Source organism: Corapipo altera, unplaced genomic scaffold, assembly GCF_003945725.1.
Source record: "Corapipo altera isolate COAL_440 unplaced genomic scaffold, ASM394572v1 51, whole genome shotgun sequence".
NCBI classification, from domain to species: domain Eukaryota; kingdom Metazoa; phylum Chordata; class Aves; order Passeriformes; family Pipridae; genus Corapipo; species Corapipo altera.
In genome coordinates, this window is record NW_020884892.1 from 15,070 (window position 1) to 37,228 (window position 22,159).

The 22,159-nt window shown below is 50.5% G+C and overlaps 1 protein-coding gene across 1 annotated transcript in view; it reads left to right on the forward strand.

Moving 5' to 3' along the window:
* Positions 1-22,159, forward strand: part of PTP4A3 (protein tyrosine phosphatase type IVA, member 3) — a 42,332-nt gene that overhangs the window by 14,455 nt on the left and 5,718 nt on the right. Inside the window, exons 2-3 of the mRNA XM_027645655.1 lie at positions 16,430-17,262; positions 18,616-18,708. Of these exons, the coding sequence (XP_027501456.1) occupies positions 17,158-17,262; positions 18,616-18,708 (198 nt within the window). The 5' untranslated portion in view covers positions 16,430-17,157. The remainder of the gene's footprint in view (positions 1-16,429; positions 17,263-18,615; positions 18,709-22,159) is intronic.

Below are 22,159 nucleotides of genomic sequence, written 5' to 3' on the forward strand. Positions count from 1 at the left end.
GGTCCCAGCATTCCCCTCTTGCAGAATGAGGGTTAAAAATAGCTTTTCTCCTTGCACCTGCCACTCTGAAGCTAAGACTGCATTTTATTTTTGAAGCCTAGGTTTCCTGGTGGTTAGCTCCTCTCCTGGGGCAGAGAGGTTGGGGACAAATAGAAAAATTATCTGTCTAAATGGTACAGAGAAGGTGGGCAGCATGGAACATGCCCACGTTAGAGACAGTTTGGAAGAAACCCTTCCCACCCTAATCTCTTCCTATAACCTCATGCTTCAAAACCAAGGCAGAGATGCAGCTCCAGGGATGATCCTTAAAAAACATACTGAATTTTGCTCCTTTTTCTGTGTTTATGAGAATGTCTCTAAGGGTCTGTTGGGTCTTCAGGCAGATCTTTGAGGCCTGGCTCAGAAAGCCTGGCTCAGCCCTGCTTAAATGGTTTCAGTGAGGCTGAATTATTTTTTGTTAAAGCCCATGTGTTTACATTTCATAAGCCTATTTTAAAATGCGTATACAAGAGCAGACTTATTTATAAGGCAGATTGGCCTGCTGTGTCCTTACCTGACTTAAGTGTCAAGGAAGCAGCTTTTTTTTACTTTTTACAAGCATGGTTTAAAATAAAATACTGATTTGCTGTGCACCAGTGGATCTGCCCAAGAGGAGGTCAGGGCAAGGTCTTATTTTCCAACTGTAAAATGCTATTTTGCTTGTTTATGGAGCTTCCTCTCTCTAGTCATCATTTTAGGTTAATATGTTAATGACAGCTATAGGTAAAAAAAAAATCATTTATATTCCCCAGAGTCCTGGCAAGCCTGCATTGCCAAAACCCCAAACTAACCAGGCTTCCCAGTGAAACAGCTTTTGGGAACTTTCCATCAGTAAAGCAGGATTTGCTGGGTGACCCGCTCGGTCCAGGTTCTTGGCAAGGTTTCTGATTTCAGGTCCCCCAGGGAAATTCTTGAGAAAGCCTTTGGGGGGTGGATCTTGGCGTTTTCTGCTTGCCCTGGAGGAAGGATTTTATTCTCAGTTTGAACCATATGAACTGTTAACACACCAGTCCAACAGCAGGAAGGTGAGGAGCACTTTGTGGTGGTGCAGGTCAATGTTGGAGTATGGTGAGATGTGTATAGACCTTAACAGCAGGATGGGGAGGGAGAGGAGAGCCCCAAGGAACGACTAATTTACAAGAAAGCAAAGCAAAACTTTGACCGTAGGACATGAAGTTCATCTCTCACAAGGGACAAGAAACCTATACATGTTTTTATGCCTATGTGGGAGATCTTTTTCTGACTCTGTCAAGCTTCCATGAAGCTCGTGGGACTGGGACATGAAGACCTAGGAGGTGGAGAGGTGAGCAGATGCCATTACACCCAGGAGAGGGCTGAAGCAGGCGTGCTCTGAGGGGTGGTTTTCCATCCAGCAAAGCTGTAAACCAAAGCCCTGACCACTGGTGGTTATTTAAAGACTCCGGCAGCGCTTCCTGCGATGGGAAGGTGCTTGGCCCATGTTCAGGCTGGGCGACTGCTCTCTGCAAAGCCAAATAAACAGCAACCACTTGAACTTTCCACCTTGTGGGCTCCACCAGATGCCTCATCCCCGGGCCATGGCCAGGCACCAGGCCTCAGATGGGCTTTGTGGACAAGCCTCCTTGGAGGGTTCAGGGTGGTGGCTGCATTTTGGGGCTCAGGAGTGCTTTTCCCATCTCTGAAGGACCCTAAGGGAAGAGTTTGGTGCTGCTTGGAGCTGAGAGGGGGCATCTGTGAGGGGAGATCTGTGTCTCAGAAATGGGTTAGGATGCTCTCCATGCAGGTCCATGTCCTTCAGTGACCTTAGGCGAGGCAAAGGGAGGAAATTATGTCCTTTAACCCTAGACCTCATTAAACGCTAAATTTCTCAGAGGAGCACAATCCAAGTAGCCAGCACAAGCAATCTCATCCATCCATCAAGGCATAGTGGTGATGTGTGACTGCAGACCATCTTATCTGCAGGATGCCAATGAAAGCATAGTCATGCTTCATCCATTGGGGAGGTTGAAGGTGGTCCCTTCCAACTTCAACCCTTCTGTGACAGTTGATGTGAGACGTCAGACACTTGCCTGTTTTTACTTTGGTGCTTTTCTCAAAGTTGTACTTAACATTGTGCACGTCCTTCCCCACTCCTGACCCTTCCCTGGTGACCTGAGATGTTTCAGCAACTCACACGAACCCTGCAAGGGAGGTTCCTTCCTCACATCCAGCAGCAGCAGCCCCTCAGCCTGGGAACTTCTGCAAGACTTGGCAGCAGGACCATTGCAGGAGTATTTCACACAGGACCCAAAAATATTGCTGTGAGTGCAGCGTTGGTCGGCCTGAACGCAGGGTCAGGTCCCTCAGAAATCAGACTGTTGACGAACAAGCTTGAGTGTATTCAAATGTTTCGTCTGATTTTCTTGGACTGCAGAGTTTCCAAGGGAGCCAAAAAAACTGGCTGCTCCTCTTTGTTGACTTTGCAGGACCAGAAATACAGCTGGGTTCAGTGAAATAATGAAGCTCCAATTCTTGTGTTGGTGTAGCAGAGAGGGAAAAAAAAACCTCAATTTTGTAAAGCTCAAATGTCTCTTTGGAGATAAAAATACAAGTCCAAGGTGGTGCTCTCTGACTGTGCTCAGCATTGGGGATGATCACTTGGGCAGCCCCAGGAACAAAATCCTTGCTTGACATCCCTCTGAAGTTCTATCAAAGAAGCAAATCCAGGGGCATTTCACTTGATCAAGGTCAAAAAGTGGGCCCAGACAGGCTTTGGGGAGTGCAGATATGAGCTGTGCCGGCACTGAGCTGGGATGACAGCACAGGAGACATCAGGCAGCAGCAGAGAATCACTTAAACTGCAAGTGACCCCTGAAATGACAGCAAATTAGAAGCAAGCCCACATTTCAGTCCAGACTGGCCGTGAATCAGCTCTGGAAAACGAAAGACGAAACTTTCTGACTTCAGTTCAAGTTATGAACTTATAAACTCCCAATTATCTGGTTTCGTGGATGTGAGCCAGAGATAAACATTTTTTGAGGCGAGTGGATGGGACAGATTCCTGAAAATGAACTCATTGAAAAAGGCGTGATTTGCAGAAAAAGTTTGTCACAAATTCTCGGATTTTACAAAGCTGGGTTAATGTGACATGAAGATATCTTCTGTGTGTCTCAGAGCTGCTCTTGAGCATCCTCCATCCATTTACTGCTCTTTACTGAAATGTAGGGGCATGATAAATCACTTCCAAAAATGGAAGTTGAAAAAAATAATCAGATTTTAAGCCCATTTGAATGATGACAAATGTGCAAAAAGCTTTTGCACAGGACAGCCATGTAATCTTATTCTATTCCTCCCAAGATAACAAGCCCAGGCTGTCAGTGACCTGTGGGCAAGTGGGGCAGCCCATGGTCCAGCTTTGTGATTTCAGGGCACAGCTTTGGAGTGGGGGTTGGAATAGGAATGGACCATATGTGGGTGCAGTTTTTGTCAGCAGATCTTACCTACTGCAGGGGTTTTTCCGATGCTGTTCCAGAGCAAGGCTTTTTTTCCCACTCTGTTTCCCTTTAAAATACTGATTTGTTTTTGCTGTTGCTTTAAAAATGGCTGTATTTTCCCCAAAACTGCCTTCAGGCTTTACAGAACCCAGAATATCTGCCTGAAGCTGGGGATAAAAACGCAACATAGGCGTCATGCAGGCAGCTGGGCAGCAGTTCCCTCCCACGAGGCGCTAAAATTGGCATCTGCTAAAGTTAGCTGGGAATTCATGGAGCTGTTGTTTGTTTTATTGAAGTGGACAGGTCAAGGACCAGGGCTTTATCAGCACCCTGGCATCAAAGGGATGCAGCAGCAGTCCTGGATGCTGGGAATTATCCTCGTCCTTGGTGCTGTGGCTGCAAGCTGGAAGGGTGGCTGGGATGTGCTCCCAGTGAGGAGCTGGTGATGCATCACCAGTTTGGAGGCAGGGACACTGTGATGATGGTCCTGCCCAGCCCCTCCCCGTGGTTGTGCCAGTGAAGTGGGTGAGCTCAGAGTTGATCCTTAGTGTTTAAAATCTCCTGTTCCTACACTGTGCCAGCCTCCAGGGAGGCTGCAGGTACAGCTTCATGTGAGAGGTCAGTTGGCATCTCCAGACCGTGCAGGGAAGCCCCTTGCTGAGGTCCTCGGAGACCTTCAGGTGTCACCATCCAGTAGAGCTTGAAGGAAGTCCTTCTGCTGTGTTTCCAGTAAATGCCAGCCCAGGACTTCTAATGACAGCAGAGTATGTACTCCATCTGTTTGATGATCGACACTTACAGTAGATCTGGATGGGTGGGGATATTTTATCGACCAGCTGATAAAAGAGAATGCCAGGGAAATTCCCACGTGGGAACACGCAGCGGAGTTTCGCCCCATGCCTCGGCACTGAATTACAGGGTTCATTTAGCAACCCTTGGCTGCCTGTCCCAGTGGTGCCCACAGTGCCGTGCCACCACTGCCTGTTTGCAGGGAGATGAGCTGGGAACGGATTAAGCTGAAAATAAACTTTTTTTTATTTATTTTTTAATTCTCCCAAGGTAAGATTGACTCCGTGGTGCCTCTGCCAAGATGGCCATTGATGCCAAGATGGCCATTGATGTCACTATGACCTCCTGCTGGCAGGGCCGAGTCTAACCGGATACCTGCTGGCTTTGCACTGGAGGCACATGAGCCCCATGTCCTGTGGCTGGAGGGGACATCTTGAGTATCCCTTGGGATGTCCCACTGCAATCCAGCCCGTCCCTGGGCTGGTTTTGCTGTTAGTTGTCATGTGTGATGCCAAATTTAAATTATTTGTGAAATAGCAAAATAGCCTTTGTGCTGGCTGCTGGGAGTACTGTGTGCACATCTGTACCTATAGGGTTTTTCTGCCAAGATAGTTGCAATAGTACGGATTTCGGCAGGGAGCCAGGTACACGCTCTCATTTAGCTTCCTCTCTGTACCACAGGAGCTTGTAATTGAGCCTTAAGTCAGCACTTGGTGTTCTGCAAGGCCTCCGTAGGTGTTTCTTGGTGTTGCATTTTCTGCTCGCTGCGTTCTGGCTCTTTAGGAAACAACATGAGAAAGATATTTCTGGGATGCACCCATGACAGGCAGGATTGAGGATGGCTGTTTGCCTCCTTGCCCAGGCTGAAACCCTCTTGTGTGCCCCCAGGAACAGAGGGTAGGGACCATTCTGGCCAGATCTCAAAGCCAATATTTAACCCAGATGGATGAGCAGCTTTATGCTTGTTACTGGCGTTGCTTTTTCATTCACCTCCTTTGCCTTTTTCCCCGCCGAGAGGCAGAGCGTGTGCGTGTGCATCTCCAAAAACACTATCACCAGTTGGCTTCATCATAAATGATGAATTTGGGCTTACAGCTTAATTTACCCAGGGAAGCTCATTTGCTTTCAGCTTGATTAGAGCCTGCTCCAATGCAGCAGTGGTGGCTGGGAAATGCCACCCACGCTGGGGTGTCAAAATGCCTCTTGAAACCATCCAGGAGCCGGAGCAGGGGAGCCAAGTGGAGCTGGAGCAGCTTGCATGTCTCCAGGCCATTAAAGCTCACCCCTGGGGCTGGGGAGGATGTGCAGAGCACGGATGAAACACTGCATCCTGCCTGTCCCATCCCTGCTGGATCCGGCCATAAGAGCCGAGGCAGTTTTCCTGCTTAGCAGGGTGGGGAGGCTTCACATCTCAGCCTTTATTTAATGTTCAGGTGATAAAAGCTTCGCTTCCCTGCCTGGCGCTGTCTGAGCAGCCAGCACGTTCAAACGCTTCCCTTTCTACAGGGAATTTGCATCTCCCTAAGGGCAGCAACCGGATTTATGCAAATATCCAGATGAAAGAGAGTCAAAGCCAAAGCGTGCTCATGAGTAAGCGTTCCTGGGCACTTCTGGAGCAGTCAGACGCTCTCTTTCTGACCTTTGGGCATTTTGAGGAGAAGCAGCATGGCAATGCCAGCTGCTCCTCTGGCCCCAAAATACTGCTGTGTGATGATCACTTCCATATTGTCCCAAGAGTCTGAAACGATGTTTTTGGGTTGAAATGTCCCTGTTGTTGTAATTGCTTTGCTTTCCATGGGGTGTGACATCCCCACTTGTTGTGTTGTTCAGGTGATGTTCCACAGTAGCACTTTGGACAGGATGGATTTCCTCCTTGTCCTACCATTCCCTTGAGAATGTGGTCCTTCTCCAAAATCACCCAGGCACAGTCCATGCAGCCAGCTGGGCTGTGCTGCACAACCTTCTACTTGCTTTCCCTACCAGAATAGAAAGAGGAGAAAGGATCATCATCCCACGGCAGCTTTGACATGAGATTTTTGCTCATGCAGATCATTGCAATTTCCCTTCCTGAGAAGCCAGGGCGTTTGCTGGCTCTTACAAAGCCGCTGCTGGAAATCCTTCCTGCGAATGACAGAAATAGGATTGGATGACTTTTCATCTTCTGTATTGAAAGACAGTTCATTCAAGTGCAAGAAGCATCAGGATCTGTATAGTTTGCCGTCCTTTTTTTAGCTGCTTTCGCCTCGAACAGCGGCTGGGAGCAGCCTTGGCATGCCAGAGCATCACTGCCTGACAAGTGAGGATGTGATTTAAAACATGATTGTCTGGAGCACCAGCAGCTGCTTTCTGCTTCTGGTGTTCAGACCAGAAGGGAACTGGTTTGGTAGTAATTGGGGAGCCCATTTTGGCAGTCTGAGACCACGTCCCAAGCTACAGCATTGTAGGACTCTGGTCCTAAAGATTTTTCGGCCCTTTTTTCTGATTTTCAGAGAGTCCTGTTCCAGTGAGGTTTTTTAATACTTTGATTAAACTTGAATCCAGTTTGGATTCCACTCGATGAAGAGGCAAGCTGGGAGCTGGGTGGAAGCTGATGTGGAGAACCCTGGGGAGGGGTCACGGTGCCACCTGGCCACCCTGACTGTCAGTCACTCATAGAATCAGGGAGTGGTTTGAGATGGAGAGAACCTTTAAAGATGGTGTTGTTCCAGACCCTATGCCATGGGCAGGGACACCTTCCATTAGATCAGGTTGCTGCCTCCAAGCCCCATCCAGCCTGACTTTGAACACTTTCAGGGATGCAGCATCCACAGTTTCTCTGGGCAACCTGTTCCAGTGTCTCACCACTCCCATAGCAAATTTCTCCTTATGTTCAATATGAACCTGCCCTTTTTCAATTCAAAACTGTTGGTTCTTGTACTATGACAGGCCATAGTTCTTCTCCATCTTCCTTATAAGCTCCCTTTACTGTATTGAAAGGGCACAATAAGATCTCCCTGGCCACCAATTCCTGAGCTGGAGGAAGAGCCACAGCTGCATCCTCAACTTTTTAAGCCCCTGTGAGCCCAGCTACAAGGTGCATTTCCAGGGCCTTTGAATTTCAGGAACTCCATAGCTGAAAAATGGCCTCAAGTTGCGCCAGGGGAAGTTCAGGTTGGATATTGGGAAAAATTTCTTCACTGAAAGAATGGTTAAGCATTGGAACAGCACCATCTCTGGAAGTGTTCAAAAAAAAAGTAGACATGTCACTCTGTGATGCGGTTTGGTGGACATGGTGGTATTTGGTCAAAGGTTGGACTTGATGACCTTAGAAGTCTTTTCCAACCTGAATGATTCCACAATTTGCAGATGCTGAGCAATCTGAGCTCTGCACTGCCTTAATCTCCTTCCTCTGAAGTAATGCTCGATTCTCCCTTCTTCTCCTTCTGGTTTGGTCCCCCATCTGCCCTGTGGACAAGGTGTGACTTGGGCTGAGGACATGGGGCAGCACTTTACACACCAGGCAGGCTCTGCAGATCGAGTGGAGACATTGATGTCCCACCAGCAAGAACAGCTGCAATTTTCAGCATTTCATCCCCTTTGATCTTTCATTTGAAAGAAAAACCACCTTTATTTGCTCTGCAAGCTCCCACGGGTGGGGGTCAGCTCTTGGCACAGCATCCCTGGGCTCTGGGTTTTTGCGCAAGGGCGGCAGGACCAAAGGATTTTGTCCCTGTTGCTGGGGGTGGCCGGGTGCAGGAGGGTGGGAGAGGGCACAGGATCAGGCCATGCCACAGTCATGCATCCAAAACTGGCAGCTCAGAGGTACCCACCTTTGTCCCTAGAGCTTTGCTGATGTGTTGCTTTTGCAGAGCGTTTGTCCTGTGGCAACTAGGGAGCTGTGCTATGGCTTTTTGCTGGAGCTAAGGAGTTTCCTGGAAGAAGGTTTCTGGGCAAATCATCTCTGCAGAACCTGGGCTCAGTGGGATGAGCCAGGAGTGCAGTGTGCTCAGGGTCTGCAGCAAGCTTGGCCCCTGCCAGATCTCGCTGCATCCCACCCAGAGCAGGCTGTTTTCCCATCTCCCTCTGCTTGCTCCATGGCTTTTAATTGTCCTGGCTGACACCCATCATGTTTCCCCCCACACGGTGTCTCTCCATATTATTAGTATCCCTGAGGGGACATTTGCATACAGCATCTCTGTCCCATCCTGCTGGAAAAGGGACATCCCTGGAAGGGCTGTTTCAAGTGGTGGTTTCTGCTGTTAAGGTCAGGGCTGGTGAGGATGAGGAGGAGCCAACCCAGGGTTTTCCATGCAGGATGGTGGCTACCTTCAGAAGTGCTTCGGTGTCCACCACAATAAGGGAGAGGGCCAGTTGCATTGCCATCCTCCAGCATCCTGTCATGATATGTGTGACCCCGTCTCCATCAGGTGAAATGTGTAGACCAAATAGTGCAGAGGAAGAGTGAGATGGTTTGGGAGAATAGCCCTTTAGAGCACAAGGTCTGGATGGTGGAGGAAGCTCAATGACCCACAAACTCCATCTAAAACCTGTTGGCATTGGCTTGGAAGACAGGCTTTTCTCCAGAGCATGGCTTTTCTGGACAATGCTGGCCGTAGCTGGATGCCACCAGAGACGATGCGTCCATGGGGTTTATCACAGACAGAGAATGTTCTGTCCCACGTTGCATCCCCAGCATGTCATGGAACACTATTTCAACACTGTCTGCAGGTCAAAATCCACCTGTTGGGTAGACTGAGTCCCCTGGAGCCCCCATTCTTCATCAGCAGATGTCCATCAAAGCCACCGCAGCCCAGCAGCATTGGGGGTTATGCAAGGGACACCAATGACGCAGACAGAGCCACGATGGCCTTTGGTCAGGGCTGCTGCTGACCTGAGGAGGAGGTAGGACCAGGTGGTGTGGGGACATCTTCCCATCAGAACGTCACCACTGAGCAGGAACACGCCAAACAGCAAAGTCCAAGTCTGGTGGAACACAGAGGGTTTGAAGACCAGGGGAAAAAGTACTGGTCCTGGGATAAGCAGTGGAAAACACTAAATGCAGGCTGCACTTCTCCCAAAAACAGCCACCCCAGCACAGGCTCAAGTTGTACTTCCAAGGGGAGGTCATGACAGCTCCTCCATGCCCTCCCCAGCAGGGTGCTGCTGCCTGTTTACCCTGAAAGAGGCATTGTTCTGCCCCCACCCCCAAATTTTGCCATTCAAACATGTGCCAAAAGTACTAAATTCACTCAAAATGCTGTGAGAAACCACAAGAAAAGATGAGCAGGTGTTCAGCCACATCAGATATTCAGGGTGGGAGAGACAAGTGGCAGTGACAGTTGTTGTAAGGGACCACTGGGGTCAGCTTGCCCCCCCTGTGCATGTTTCGGGACAAGGATGCTGCTTTGGGATTCATTTCTTTCCAAGGATGCTCTTGGGCAAGGCAGGAATCCTGGAAATGCCCAGTCAGATGCAGAATTGCTGTTTTTCCCCCTGATTCCTCTAGCTGGAAGAAATCCCTGAAGGATGGGGGGGAGCTGGCCCCAGTATTTGGGGTACCTGACTTCCCTGTGCATCAGGCGCCGGAGCATGGGGACTGTCTGTCCCCAAATGACCAAGCTTTTCACCCCCCCACCAAAAATCCCTCCAGGGCACACCCTCTGCAGATTGGGAAACAGCCAGCCCCAAGCCTGTTATTACTTTTCCCTGTGGAGTTGGCCTCTCTTCCACCTCCCTTTTTTTTTATTTTTTTTTTCTTTCTTTTCCCTTCAAATCCAAGCCAGGAAAAGCCTCTGAGTCGGCACCAAGCTCCTCATGGCTGCTGAGGAAGGTGGTGGAGGGGATATCTTGAGTCATAAAACCAGGATCTCTCTGCAAGCAATGCCACTGCCTGTTGCCCATGAGTCATCTGCTACCAGGGACAGGGTGGGAGGGGTGTGTTCAGCTGGGGGGGTTCCTTTTCCCCCTCAGTGCTGAAGGTTTGGTGCCTCTCTGAGGTTTTTATGATCTTCTTCTGGTAGCTGGATCTCTCGCAGTGCAAGAAGGAGTTAGATTAGAAAAAGCCATCCATGGAGACTGCAAATTGGAGATGCTTGGGGTCTGCATGTGAGTGGAAAAGCTGAAATTCCAGCTAAGAAGCTGGGAGATGTTGAAGGGATGCCTGGAGCACCTTATGTTTCCTCTGGGGAATTGCCTCACGAGCTCTGGACAGGAGATGCAGCCCCACCACCAGTGGCATCACAGGAATCCTCATGTCAGCACAGGGTCCATGTCCCATTGGGGTTGTGTACCAGCACCAAAGTGGGTGAGAGGCAAAAACAACTCACAAACAACCTTTACAGGCACTTTCCACACTGTGCCTCAGCCTCTCTTCAAAGAAAAGAGGTGCAAATAAAAGATAAGAAAGGGTCAGTCATGTTACCAGGGCCTCTGGTGCATTCCCAGCTTGCACAGTGCTGGGAAGACTGTGCTCTTCTTTTTATCAGTCTGGCTGGCTCGCTGCCTCAGCTTCCCTATTCCTCTCTCTTTCCTGATCTCCTGAGTGCCTGCTACTTGCAAATCTCCATACCAGCATCATGCTGGCACCTTTCCCTGCTACCTGAATACTACCAAACTATTCAAATCCAACTGGAGCTATATAATCAGGAGCTGTACAGCTTCTTCTGCAAAATCACATGTCAGCCAGCATTTACCTTCCTCCTTTACAAAAAGGAGGAAGATGCATGATCTGGTTTATCTTGCAGGTGTGTTGCAGGTTGGTGGGCTGCCTCTCCCTCTGCAGTTTTAATCCTCCTTGCTGCTTTGCTCAGAAAACATCACCTGCAGCAAAAGAAACAATGAGAAAAAACAACGACCCCTTGGAGGGAAAACCTCACCATGGTTTCCTGGCAGATGGTGCCGGGCACTGCTCCACTCCTGGTAGCAAATACCCCACATCCACCACAGTAGCCAGCACAGCTTTTCTGGGGCATCCCTCTGTGCTCTGTCCAGCTCTGCACCTGGAGCGGGACGTGCCGGTGGCCGCTGACGCCTCTGCTCCCAGATGCGGCTCCTGCCGGGGGTTTTGTTTCCGTCGCTCTCCTCCCGGACCTTTCCTGTTTCCTTCCGTGCAGATGCGACCGGAGGAAATCTCAGCGACTTGGCTTTCCTCTGGCTGTGTCCCAGCTGCAGTCACAGGCTGGGGACAGCACTGTGACTCTCTGCGTCCTGGGACCTGTCCTCCCTGGCAGTGATGGCAATGGTGGCAGTGGTGACACTGGTGGCAATGGCAGCAATGGTGGTGCTGGTGGTGGTGGTGACACTGGTGGGAGTTTGGTGACACTGGTGTCAATGGTGGCGGTAGTAGCAGTTGGTGGCAGTGGTCACTGTGGCAGCAGTCGTGCTGGTGGTGGTGGTGGCAATGGTGACTGGTGGTGCTGCTGGTGCTGCTCATGGTGGTGGCAGCGGTGATGCCGGTGGCAGTGGTCACACTGGTGGCAGTAGTGGCAGTGGTGCTGGTGACAGTGGTGGTACTGCTGATACTGATGGCAGTGGTGTCAGTGGTGCTGCTCGTGCTGGTGGCACTTGTGGCAGTGCTAGTGCTGCTCATGCTGGTGGCAGTGGTGACAGTAGTGGTGCTGGTGGGCAATAGTGGTGGTGCTGGTGGTGGTGCTCATCTCCTGGTGTGCAGCCACTGCTCAGAAACGTGCGTTCAGTTTTCAGGGTGGTGGAAGTGCTTATTGCAGAGGTGGGATTGGGAGCAGGGAGAGCAGGACCTGATCAGTCTTAAGGGGAAAAGGCTGGTTGATGTCTTGCTACAGGGGCTGGAACCAGGAGAGAGGTCAAGGAAATGCAACACAGATAGGTGTTTTGTTGTATTTCTCTGAAGGTGAACTTTGAATGGGGGATGTGCTCACTCAGAGACAGCTATATTTATATACGGGTGAGATACATATTCTTTGGGTGAGCAAGAGCCTTTGTTCCAAGTCCCGCTGCTAAAGCCCACATGGAGCAACAGTTTGGCTCTGCAAAGTTTCCTTTTCCTTTGCTTGGGGAGTTGCTGTGTTTAGAAAAACCTGACTCCAGCAGCTGCATCCCACTACCCCATGTACCCGCAGCACAGCCTTTTCACAGCCTATCTGGCACCTGCTCACTGCTCCAGCCAAGCTCTTCCATTAACTGTGTGAAGAAGACCTGACCTTCATTTTGCATCCAGTTGCCATGAGGAAGAGCAGCCTCATCCCTGCTGTTGCAGGATCTGTCCCTGGACAGCTGGGACAAGGCCAAGACATGTGTGTAATGGAGCTGCCACACTGCGAAGGAGTATTTTGGAGACCCCTGTGATCTCCTGTGATTTGGGGTGTAAGACAAGGAGATGATGGCTCAGTGGTCCCCATCTCCAGAGCAGCATCCTTCATTGCTCCCTTGTCACACCAAAGTGCGTTCACTGAATCCTCACAGGGCTCTTGGCTGCTCAGGTTCTTGTGGAAGAAGCAGAAGCTTCCACAGTCCTGATGCAAAAAGAATTATAGAATCACTAAGGTTGAAGACCTGAGATGATTGAATCCAACCACTAACCCAGCACTGCCAGGTCCACCACTAATTGCCACATCCATGTGCCTTTTGATCATTCCAGGTATGGTGATTCCACCACTTCCCTGGGCAGCCTGTTCAAGTGCCTTACCACCCTTTCAGGGAAGAAATTTTTCCTAATATCCAATCTAAACCTTCCCTGGCACAATTTGTGGCTACTTCTTCTTGCCCTGTCGCTTTGTTACTTGGGAGAAGAGACTGACCTCCACCTGATTACAACCTCCTTTCCTCAGGCTTCCCCCGATGGGGGTGAGCCTGACAGGCCTGCGCTGTACTGCCGAGCATCCTCATCCAGGGCTTGCTCACTGTGTCCTCACATGCTTCCTCTGGATCCCCCATAGTACTCAAATAAGAAGGATTTATGTACGCTTGGCAGGTTATTAATATTAGCTGAAATTCCCTTTTCCACATTGTTCTACCGTGCTTAATATGGAGATCAGCGCCTCAGCCTGTAGCGCCGGGGATGATTTGCGATTGAATATCCATTAGGGATTTATGGGCTTCGGGGCTGAATTGCTGGGACGTGCAAGTGCCAAAATACTTGAAACACTTCCACTGGAGAGAAGAGACCTTGTGGGAAAGGAGCACTGGCTGTTCCCGTACACAGGCGGTTCCCACTGAACCTCCGTTACTGGCAGTGAGCACACCCAAGCCAGTAAAAAACTGTGTGGGATCCGGAGCGCCGATGGAGCATGAACTGTGTGTTGGATGGGTGGCAGGGAGTGAGCCACTGCTCCTGGTGGACACTGGTGCTCACAGCGGCTCCCAGTCCCACAGGGTTGCTCAGTGGGTGGGATTAATCCAGGACACAGTTAAACATGGGCACAGTTCATATTAACGTGTCTCTGTAGCCGCTTAAAACAAGGTATGAGGTTGTTTGGAAGGAGAATTTGCTGTTGTTCCTTAAGCACCTCTGGTGTAGTGTGTCAGATCTGAAGGGGCAGAAGGCAAGATATCATTAAGCAAAGTGGAAGCTGGAAGAGCCAAGAGCCAAAGGCTTTAAAAGGAAAAGCAAAAGATCCTTGAGTCCTTTGTTTTGGAGAAACTGGGTTTGCAGGGGGATGATCTGGGGCTATACCTGCTTTGCATCAGCTCTTCCGTTTGAGCAGGCACCTGTGGCTGCCCATCCCTCCCGCCTCCCATCCCTCTGGAGGGTTTTAACCTCTGTTTTCCTTTAAGTGAAAAAGATGAACCTTGATGAGGGGTTTGCCATCAGGTTTTCTTTGGGAAACATCCACTAGCTGGGCGGCTGATTCTTTTTGTTGTTGTACTGGCCCGCAGCTCAGCAGCTGGACCTGTAGGAGCCACATAGCCAAAACTAGCCCAAAATTACCCTCCAGAAATACCATATGGAGTCTTATCCAGCCATGGTGAGATCATCTCAGGGGGAAGCAGACCCCACAAACAAAAGTGATGGGTGGGATCATCACTGGAAAAGCGTGACGAACACCAGGGGAAGAGCAGGTTTCCCAGCCCATCATGCAGGATTGTTGCAAAGTTTGAGCAAAGATTCCAGCTGCTGTGGTCCAGGTGGGGAGGGTCAGCCACCTTGGGAGTTTCGGCATTGTCTGCTCTGAATCACACCTGAAGTGCTGCTGGAAGGCAGGTCCTGCCTTGCTCCCGTCCTTCAGCCAAGCTTTCTGCCTCCATCAGCTGCTAAAATCTGATTTCCTCAATGGGAACTGGAAACTTGCCCCCAGAATGTCCCACTCATCCCCTGCAGCCTAAGTAGGGTTTGAACTTTGCAAGAATATCCCTGCAGGGCTCTGGAGTAGCATTACCCCATTTTTTCTGGGCAAAAAAAATGAGTCAGGAGTGATGGAACATGGTTGATGGGAAAAGTCCATGATTTTAGCAGGCAGACTGGGCACATTCAGCAGAGCAGCTGTTCTTCCCCTGAATCCTCACCTGGCTTTTTTTCCCCCTTTGCTATTTGACTTTTTCATTCCTGGGTGCCACTGGAGAAGCAGGAGCTGGTGAGGAGGTTGTAAATGCTGCTCAGGCATGGAGGATCCCATTGTCAGCACCCAGATGCTGTGATGAGCTGGTCGGTGCTCAGCTCACCTCCCTGATCCCACCTGTCTCGTTACATCAGAGTAAAACAATCCAGAGGGGAAAGTTTCTGTCTGCTGGGGCATCATGAGGAGAGGTGAGGGGGTGCCTGCTGGCCTGGCTCGCGTTACTTATGCGCTTATGTTCTATTTTGAGGCTCTGGCCACGCGACTCTAAGCAGCCTCTGACCAGGGGAAGGACCAGCTTCAAAACAAGAGTCCGGTGGGTAACAACCTGGGGAGGCACCAGGTTTCCCTCAGCTCTGAGTGGGGCTGGCAGAGCCCTCACCTCCACCCAGGGCCCATCATCTCTTGAATTTTGGCGTTTCCACAGTGGGAATTGATTTATTTATTTTTTTGTTATTTCTTCCTTTTGCCATCCTTGAAGGCAAAGATGCCACAGGTACAGAGCTGGAGTACTTTATAGGGAGCGATGTGCCGGCGGTATGGGGATGCAGATGAGCAAGCAAGGAGACACATCCACCACTAAAGCTAGTGAAATCATACACATGTGACTCCCTCCTCTGCCCCCCCTCCCCAGGAAAGCTCATTTGCAGGCAGCTTAGTTCTCCTAAGAGCATTAGAGGTGCATTTGATAGACATGAGCCGCTCGAGCAGCGCCGGGAGCATGTGGCCGGGAGCATGTGGCCGATTAGGGGCAGTGGCAGCTGGTTTTGGGCACAGCAGGCATTTGGGGTGGAAATACTCTGTGCTTTCCAAGGACGCAAAGGTGAGGTCTGGGGGGACAGGGTGGGTGTCAGGGTCGGCTCGTGTGGCTTGGGTGCTTAAGTCCTCCAGTGGGTGTAGATGTTAGGTGGCACAGGAGAGAGAACAAGCCCTTCCCTGCCATGTGCTTTTCCCTTCTGTCTAACTGTGAGTTACCTCCTCTGGCTTTCCAGTGCTATTTCAGCTCTTCAGATGATATTTCAGTTTTATTTTTAAATACCACCTCTCTTTCTAATCTGTGATATTCTGTGAAGACGAGGATGAACAAGGCTGGTAAAGGGACTGGAGCACAAGCCCTGTGAGGAGCAGCTGAGGGAGCTGGGGTTGTTTAGCCTGGGGAAGAGGAGGCTCAGGGGAGACCTTATCACTCTCTACAACTCCTTGAAAGCAGGTTATAGCCAGGTGGGGGGTCCATCTCTTCTCCCAGGCGACCAGCAGTAGGACAAGAGGGCACAGTCTTAAGCTCTGCCAGGGGAGGTTTAGGTTGGATATAGGGAAGAAATTCTTTACAGAGAGAGTGATCAGACATTGGAATGGGCTGCCTAGGGAGGTGGTGGATTCACTATCCCTTGAAGGTGTTTAAGAAGAGACTGGATGTGGCACTTAGTGCCGTGGTCTAGTTGACAAGGTGGTGTTGGGTCAAAGGTTGGACTTGATGATCTCGGAGATCTTTTCCAACCTAGTTGATTCTGTGATTCTGCAATCAGGGATGCTGGTATGGGCTGTGGTGGGTGATGGTGCCTCCAGAGGTACCCACACCAAGCAGGGACTTCCTTGAGGAGCACACTCTCACCACGGTGTTTCCCTTTCCCTCCCCTGCAGCCTCGCTCCCCGCTGGGATTTATGGAGGTGCTGAGGAGCAGCTGTGATCCCCGCAGCCCCTGGCAGCGTGCCCCGTGAAGCAGCGCCCGGCCACCCTCACCTCGTCCCGCCCGGCATCCCGACCCTCCGACTCAACCATTCACGGCTCCCGTGCATGGATCGCCCCAGCGAGGCACCGCTGCCGGACGCCGCCGACGCCGCCCCGTAGGCTCCCGGCCCCCCGTGCCGCCCCCAAGTACTCCACATACCCCGATGGGGTAACGTGACGGGGGCCACCCTCCCGCCACCACCACCACCCCCCATATGCAGAGGCCTTTCTAGAGCGCCCGGGAGCGCGCGGTGCCGAAGGCAGTGGCCGCTCACCGTCGCACACACACGCCGAGGACACCGACACTACAGCAAAGGGATTTCTTTTTTTTTTTTTTAATTATTATTATTATTATTATTATTATCATTAATATTATTTTTTTTTTCCTGCCTGGCTTTTCCCCCTCCCTGGGGAGGGGTCTTGCAGTGTGTCAGGAAGCCGGCGTGCTCCCACAAGCTGGGATTATTTGCACAACGTCTGTATACTGAGTTCTCGATCCTGTTTTATTTTTATTTTTGAAGCGCTAAGGGGTTGCTGGAGGGGAGGAGGTTGGTTTTTTTTTTTGCCCCTCCAAGCCACACTTTTCTGGGGCTTTTCCCCCTCCGCTGTCAGCAGCACCTCACCCTTCCCCTGTCCCACCATGGCCCGGATGAACCGCCCCGCGCCGGTGGAGGTTTGCTACAAAAACATGAGGTTCCTCATCACCCACAACCCCACCAACGCCACACTCAACACCTTCTTGGAGGTAAGGAGGGGAGGCTGGAACAGAGGACCGGGGTCCAGCTGCACCTTTTGGGGCTAAAAGCTGATACTGAGATGCAACCAGGATCAATCCTGTGTAAATGAGGCAGCGGCACTTCCCCTTTGGTACCACGGCCCCTGGTGGCATCCTGAGGCAGTGGGTATAATCACTGCCAGCTTTTTGAGGTGGGATGTTTTGGAGGACCCCAGGCATGATGTTTGGGCACTGCAGAGATGGAGAAAGTTTCCCCATTCCTGTTGCATCCCCAGCCAAGTCCACTGGGACTTCATGTCATGGGGCTTTGCAGCAATGCATGTAGATGCACACACACAATCCCCAGCATCTCCCAGCACCTCAGTAATGATTTTTTATCTGAAATATCCCAGCATATTTCCAATGCCCAGAGTGTGTTGGGTGGTGCTGGAGGGTTTGGTGTTGCATGAGCCAGCAATGGTGTCCTACCTGCGAGCTCAGCATCTGTGTGAGTGCCACTGGCTCAGAGAGCCATGGGAAGGTGGTTGTGGTCTGGGGACAGCTACCCCATACCCTGCACACTGTGGGGACCACACCAGTGGGAAGGGAGAAAAATTCCCCTTTCCTCCGGCGGCTTGGATTTTTAGCTGAGCTGCCGAGCATGCGGGGGGTTCAGCACGGTCTGGTGAGCTCACACGGGGAACAAAGGGGGTGGATCATGGACAGGGATGATCTCATGGTGCGAGGTCGGTACACCGGCACGTAATCTGGGGGCAATCCTTGTGCCGGGCAACAAGCCATGCTGGAAACAGCCCAAATCCCACGCCTGAGCCTGCGGTGTGTTGGAGCGATGACGGGATACAGCAGCGAGGCTGGGAAGGAAGCCCTGAGCCATCTGTGAGATGCTGAGTGTGATCGGCAGGGTGTCCTATGACCCCCCCAGCCACCTCCCACCTGCATTTCTGCCATTTCTGCAGCAGGAGTGTGACATCAACAGGCACAAATAATTCCTCCTTCAGGGAACTTGCACCCGTGTTGGGGATGTTTCTTTGCCTGGGGTGTGATGTCTCTGCTGGTGTGGCTGTCAGGGCTTAAAAATAAATTTCCCCACTGGCACTCGTGACTCCAAGGAGTCATGAAGGGGCTGATTGAAAATCCTACTGTGGCCACTTGAGTTTGGTGTCCTGAGATTTCATGTTTCCTTGAACCTCCCAGGCTGGATGAACCATAGGGGGCTTACTCTAGGGTCCAGAGATGGGGCATGGTATAACTTTAAGGTCCATAGTTGTCTGTGTGGTCATAGCAGGGCTGGGATATGTTGGGGTTAACTGGGGTGCAACTGGCAGGGTTTATTCAGACCTCTCCTTCTCCTTCCCTCCCCAGGACCTGAAGAAATACGGTGCCACCACGGTTGTGCGAGTGTGTGAAGTGACCTATGACAAGACTCCCCTGGAGAAGGATGGCATCACCGTCATGGTGGGTGGGCAGCAGGATGGTGCTTAAATATCTCATCTCTCGAGGCTTCTGAACACCCTGAGAGACCAAAGCAGCATCACGCTCGCCCAGGAGCAGAGTTTGAAGGCCAGCTGAGCTGAGATGAGGCTTGTGCTTTAAAAAAAGAAGTGCTGCCCACGCACCCGAAACTGTGACTCATCCGGCTGAGTCGGCAGCTGCCTTCCCTGCCTGTTGCTCAGGCTCTAAAGCATCCAGGGATGAAAGTGCCTGATCCCACGTGGAAGATGCGCGTGGTTCCCATTACCCCTGGCATTATCTTATCCTGGGGGGGTGGTATGAGGGTTCTGTGCTCTCCCAGCAGCAGGCTGGTGCAGCTGCGGGGATGAAAGGGAGCAGGCAGCAGGCTGGGAAAGGCAGAGCAGGCAGCTGCCTGGGCTGCATCTTTGGCTGATAAGTAATTGGAGATGATGTCAGGCGTGATTGCCCTGCCAGGGTGTTCAGCTCCAGCTGGAAAGTGAGGCTCTGCTCATTATTTAGGGAAGGGTTTGGAAGTGCCTCATGTCTCCTGGGGTGGTCCGCTCTGTGTAGGTCCTCTTTATATAGCTCTCTCTGCATAATCTATATCCTAGAGAGAGAGCAAGCTATATCCTAGATTCTCAGGGATATAGATGGATTACCCTATATCTCTGTAGATACAGATTCTGCAGATACAGATGTCTCTAGGTATAGATGCACTATCTCTATAGAAGATATCTTATAGCTGTATCCTACTTACAGAATTCATATGGTGGAGATCATATCTGCTCACTTACACACCAAATTTTCTGCCTTTTACCTCATTTCTAACTGGAGTCCTCCAATCTGAGTTTCTATATCTAGGATATATGTACCTCTCTACATCTCTTACACAGAGATATATCTGTATCTAGGATATTTTTTATACAGGGAGTTAGAGAAACTATATAAGACACTGTATAGAAACTAAATAGCTTGTATATCAAAGTTTCTGTAACCATATAGAAACCATATAAGGCAAATCACATAGAGAGATATCTATATCCCAGCTATCTATAGCCAGATGTATCTATGTAGCTACAGATATATCTCTATATTTAACTATATCACATATATCTGTATACATATTTGAGATATGTATATCTTGGCATATACATTTTTGGTGTATCTACATATAATTTTTTTATATATATGTATCTTGGTATATGTATTTGACACATATATATCTATATCTATATATATTGGAACACAAGAATTATGAGGACAGTTGAGGGAGCAGAGGGTGTTTAGCCTGGAGAAAAGGAGGCTCAGGGGAGACCTTCTCACTCTCTACAACACCCTTAAAGGACGTTGTTGCTGGGTGGGGTCCTGTCTCTTCTCCCAGGCAACAAGCAATAGGAGAAGAGGAAATGGCCTTCAGTTGCACCAGGGGAGGTTTAAATTGGATATTATGAAAAATTTCTTCACTGAAGGGCTTGTCAACCATTGGAACAGGCTGCCCAGGCAATTGGTGGAATCACCATCCCTGGAGGGATTTAAGAGACGTAGATGTGGCTCTTAGGGACATGGTTTAGGGGTGGACTTGGCAGTGCTGGATTAATGGTTGGAACTGATGATCTCAGAGGGCTTTTCCAACCTTAATGATTCTGTGATTCTATATTTAGACTATGCCTATATATCCCATCCCTTTCTTCAGGGAATAGAGCACAAGCCAGCTGAGGCCTGACTGCTGTAGCATGCCTGTGTGCCAGCACCCACAGCCACAGTCACCCTGCATGTACAGGGATCCTGTCCCAGGCACACTCACTGAGTGGTTGGATGCTTCCTGTGCCTGTAGCTCCTCCATGTGCCACAGGGAATCCCAAGCAGCTTCTAAAGCTGGTGGCAGTCACCAAGTCATGCTGGAATGATGGAGCAGGTCCAGAGGAGGCCACAAAAATGACCAGAGAGCAGGGGCACCTCTGCTATGGAGACAGGTTGAGAGAGCTGGGAGTGTTCAGCCTGGAGGTGAGAAGGCTCCAGGGAGACCTTAGAGCACCTTCCAGTGCCTAAAGGGGCTGCAAGAGAGCTGGAGAGGGACTTTTGACATGGAGAATGAGTGATAGGGCAAGGGAGAACAGCTTTAAACTGACAGAGGGCAGGTTTAGATAGACATAAGGAACAAAGTTTTTGTCATGAGAGTGATGAGGCCCTGGCACAGGCTGCCTAGAGAAGTGATGGATGCTCCATTCCTGGAAGCATTCAAGACCAGGTTAAATGGGACTTTGAGCAACCTGGTCTAAGTGGAAGGTGTCCCTGCCCATGGCAGGAGATTGGACTAGGTGGTATTTGGAGGTCCCTTCCAACCCAAGCCATTCCATGGTGTGGTGTGTCTTCCCCAGTGCAAGCTTGGTGACCTGCACTCGTGGCTGAAGTGGTGCTTTGCTGGCACTGTGGGGAGGAGGTGGCCTTGCAGGACAGGCACAGGCTGTGTGGGGTGGGTTGACTCAAGCATTACAATACCTTGAAGCCCAGCATGCTCCTCTCCCAGCAAATCCCAGCAGAAATCACATTAGCTGTTCAAACAATGAAATGAAGCAGCTTATTTTGCCATCTCACACCAAGGATGACTCCAGCACAACAACTCAGTGACTTACTCCTGAAAAACTAGGATTAGGGCCCCTGGCATCTCACCTTTCAGGGCTCACCAAGCTCTCCAGGAGATGCTGCCTTGCCTGTCTCTCTCCCACTGCTGCATAGCCAGTGACCATGATCCTTCTGCCAGGTCTTATTTTGGGGGGAGAAAATCCCCATTTTGGAACACTTAGTTCTATCCACTTCCTCACCAAGATCGATTTTTGAGCCCCTGCAGGTTGAGGATGAAGCTCGGAAGAAGAGGGGCTTTTTCTTTTTTTTTTTTTGTCCCTTAAAAGCCTTTCCTGAAGGTCGATGTTTAAATGGCCTCATTTGGAGAGGTCTGTCTCCCTGTCACTGTTTCTAGGGCTGTGTTAGGGGGTTTCCAGACCATTCTTTCGGGACTTGGGTGTTCCCTTTCCCATCCACGTGTTTCAGGAAGCTGAATTTTGGCACTACATCAGGCCCTGAGATTTCAGCCATCTCCAAGCCGCCTTTGTTCAAATTCCCTACGTGTCTTTGCACTCCCAGGTGCTGGAATTAGATGGGAACTGGGGGCTGGGGGGGTGAGGCACATGGCCCCAAAGCTCAGTGAGGTCACCTGAATAGGGAGGGTGCAGAGTGTGGCCATCCTGGTCTGCAGAGGCAAGGGGTCATGGGGACTGTGTTGTAGATCCTGTGGGTGCTCCCAAAAACTGAACGTGTCCATAGGAGATGGGAAGACCCCAGACCTGGACTTGCATGGCTTCAAACGCTGAGCTAATGCAGCCAGGGAGTTCCTGTGTGCCGAGTGGTACCTCAGAGCCCCACAGAGCTGTGCTGTGAGCCCAGTTCCTGACATGCT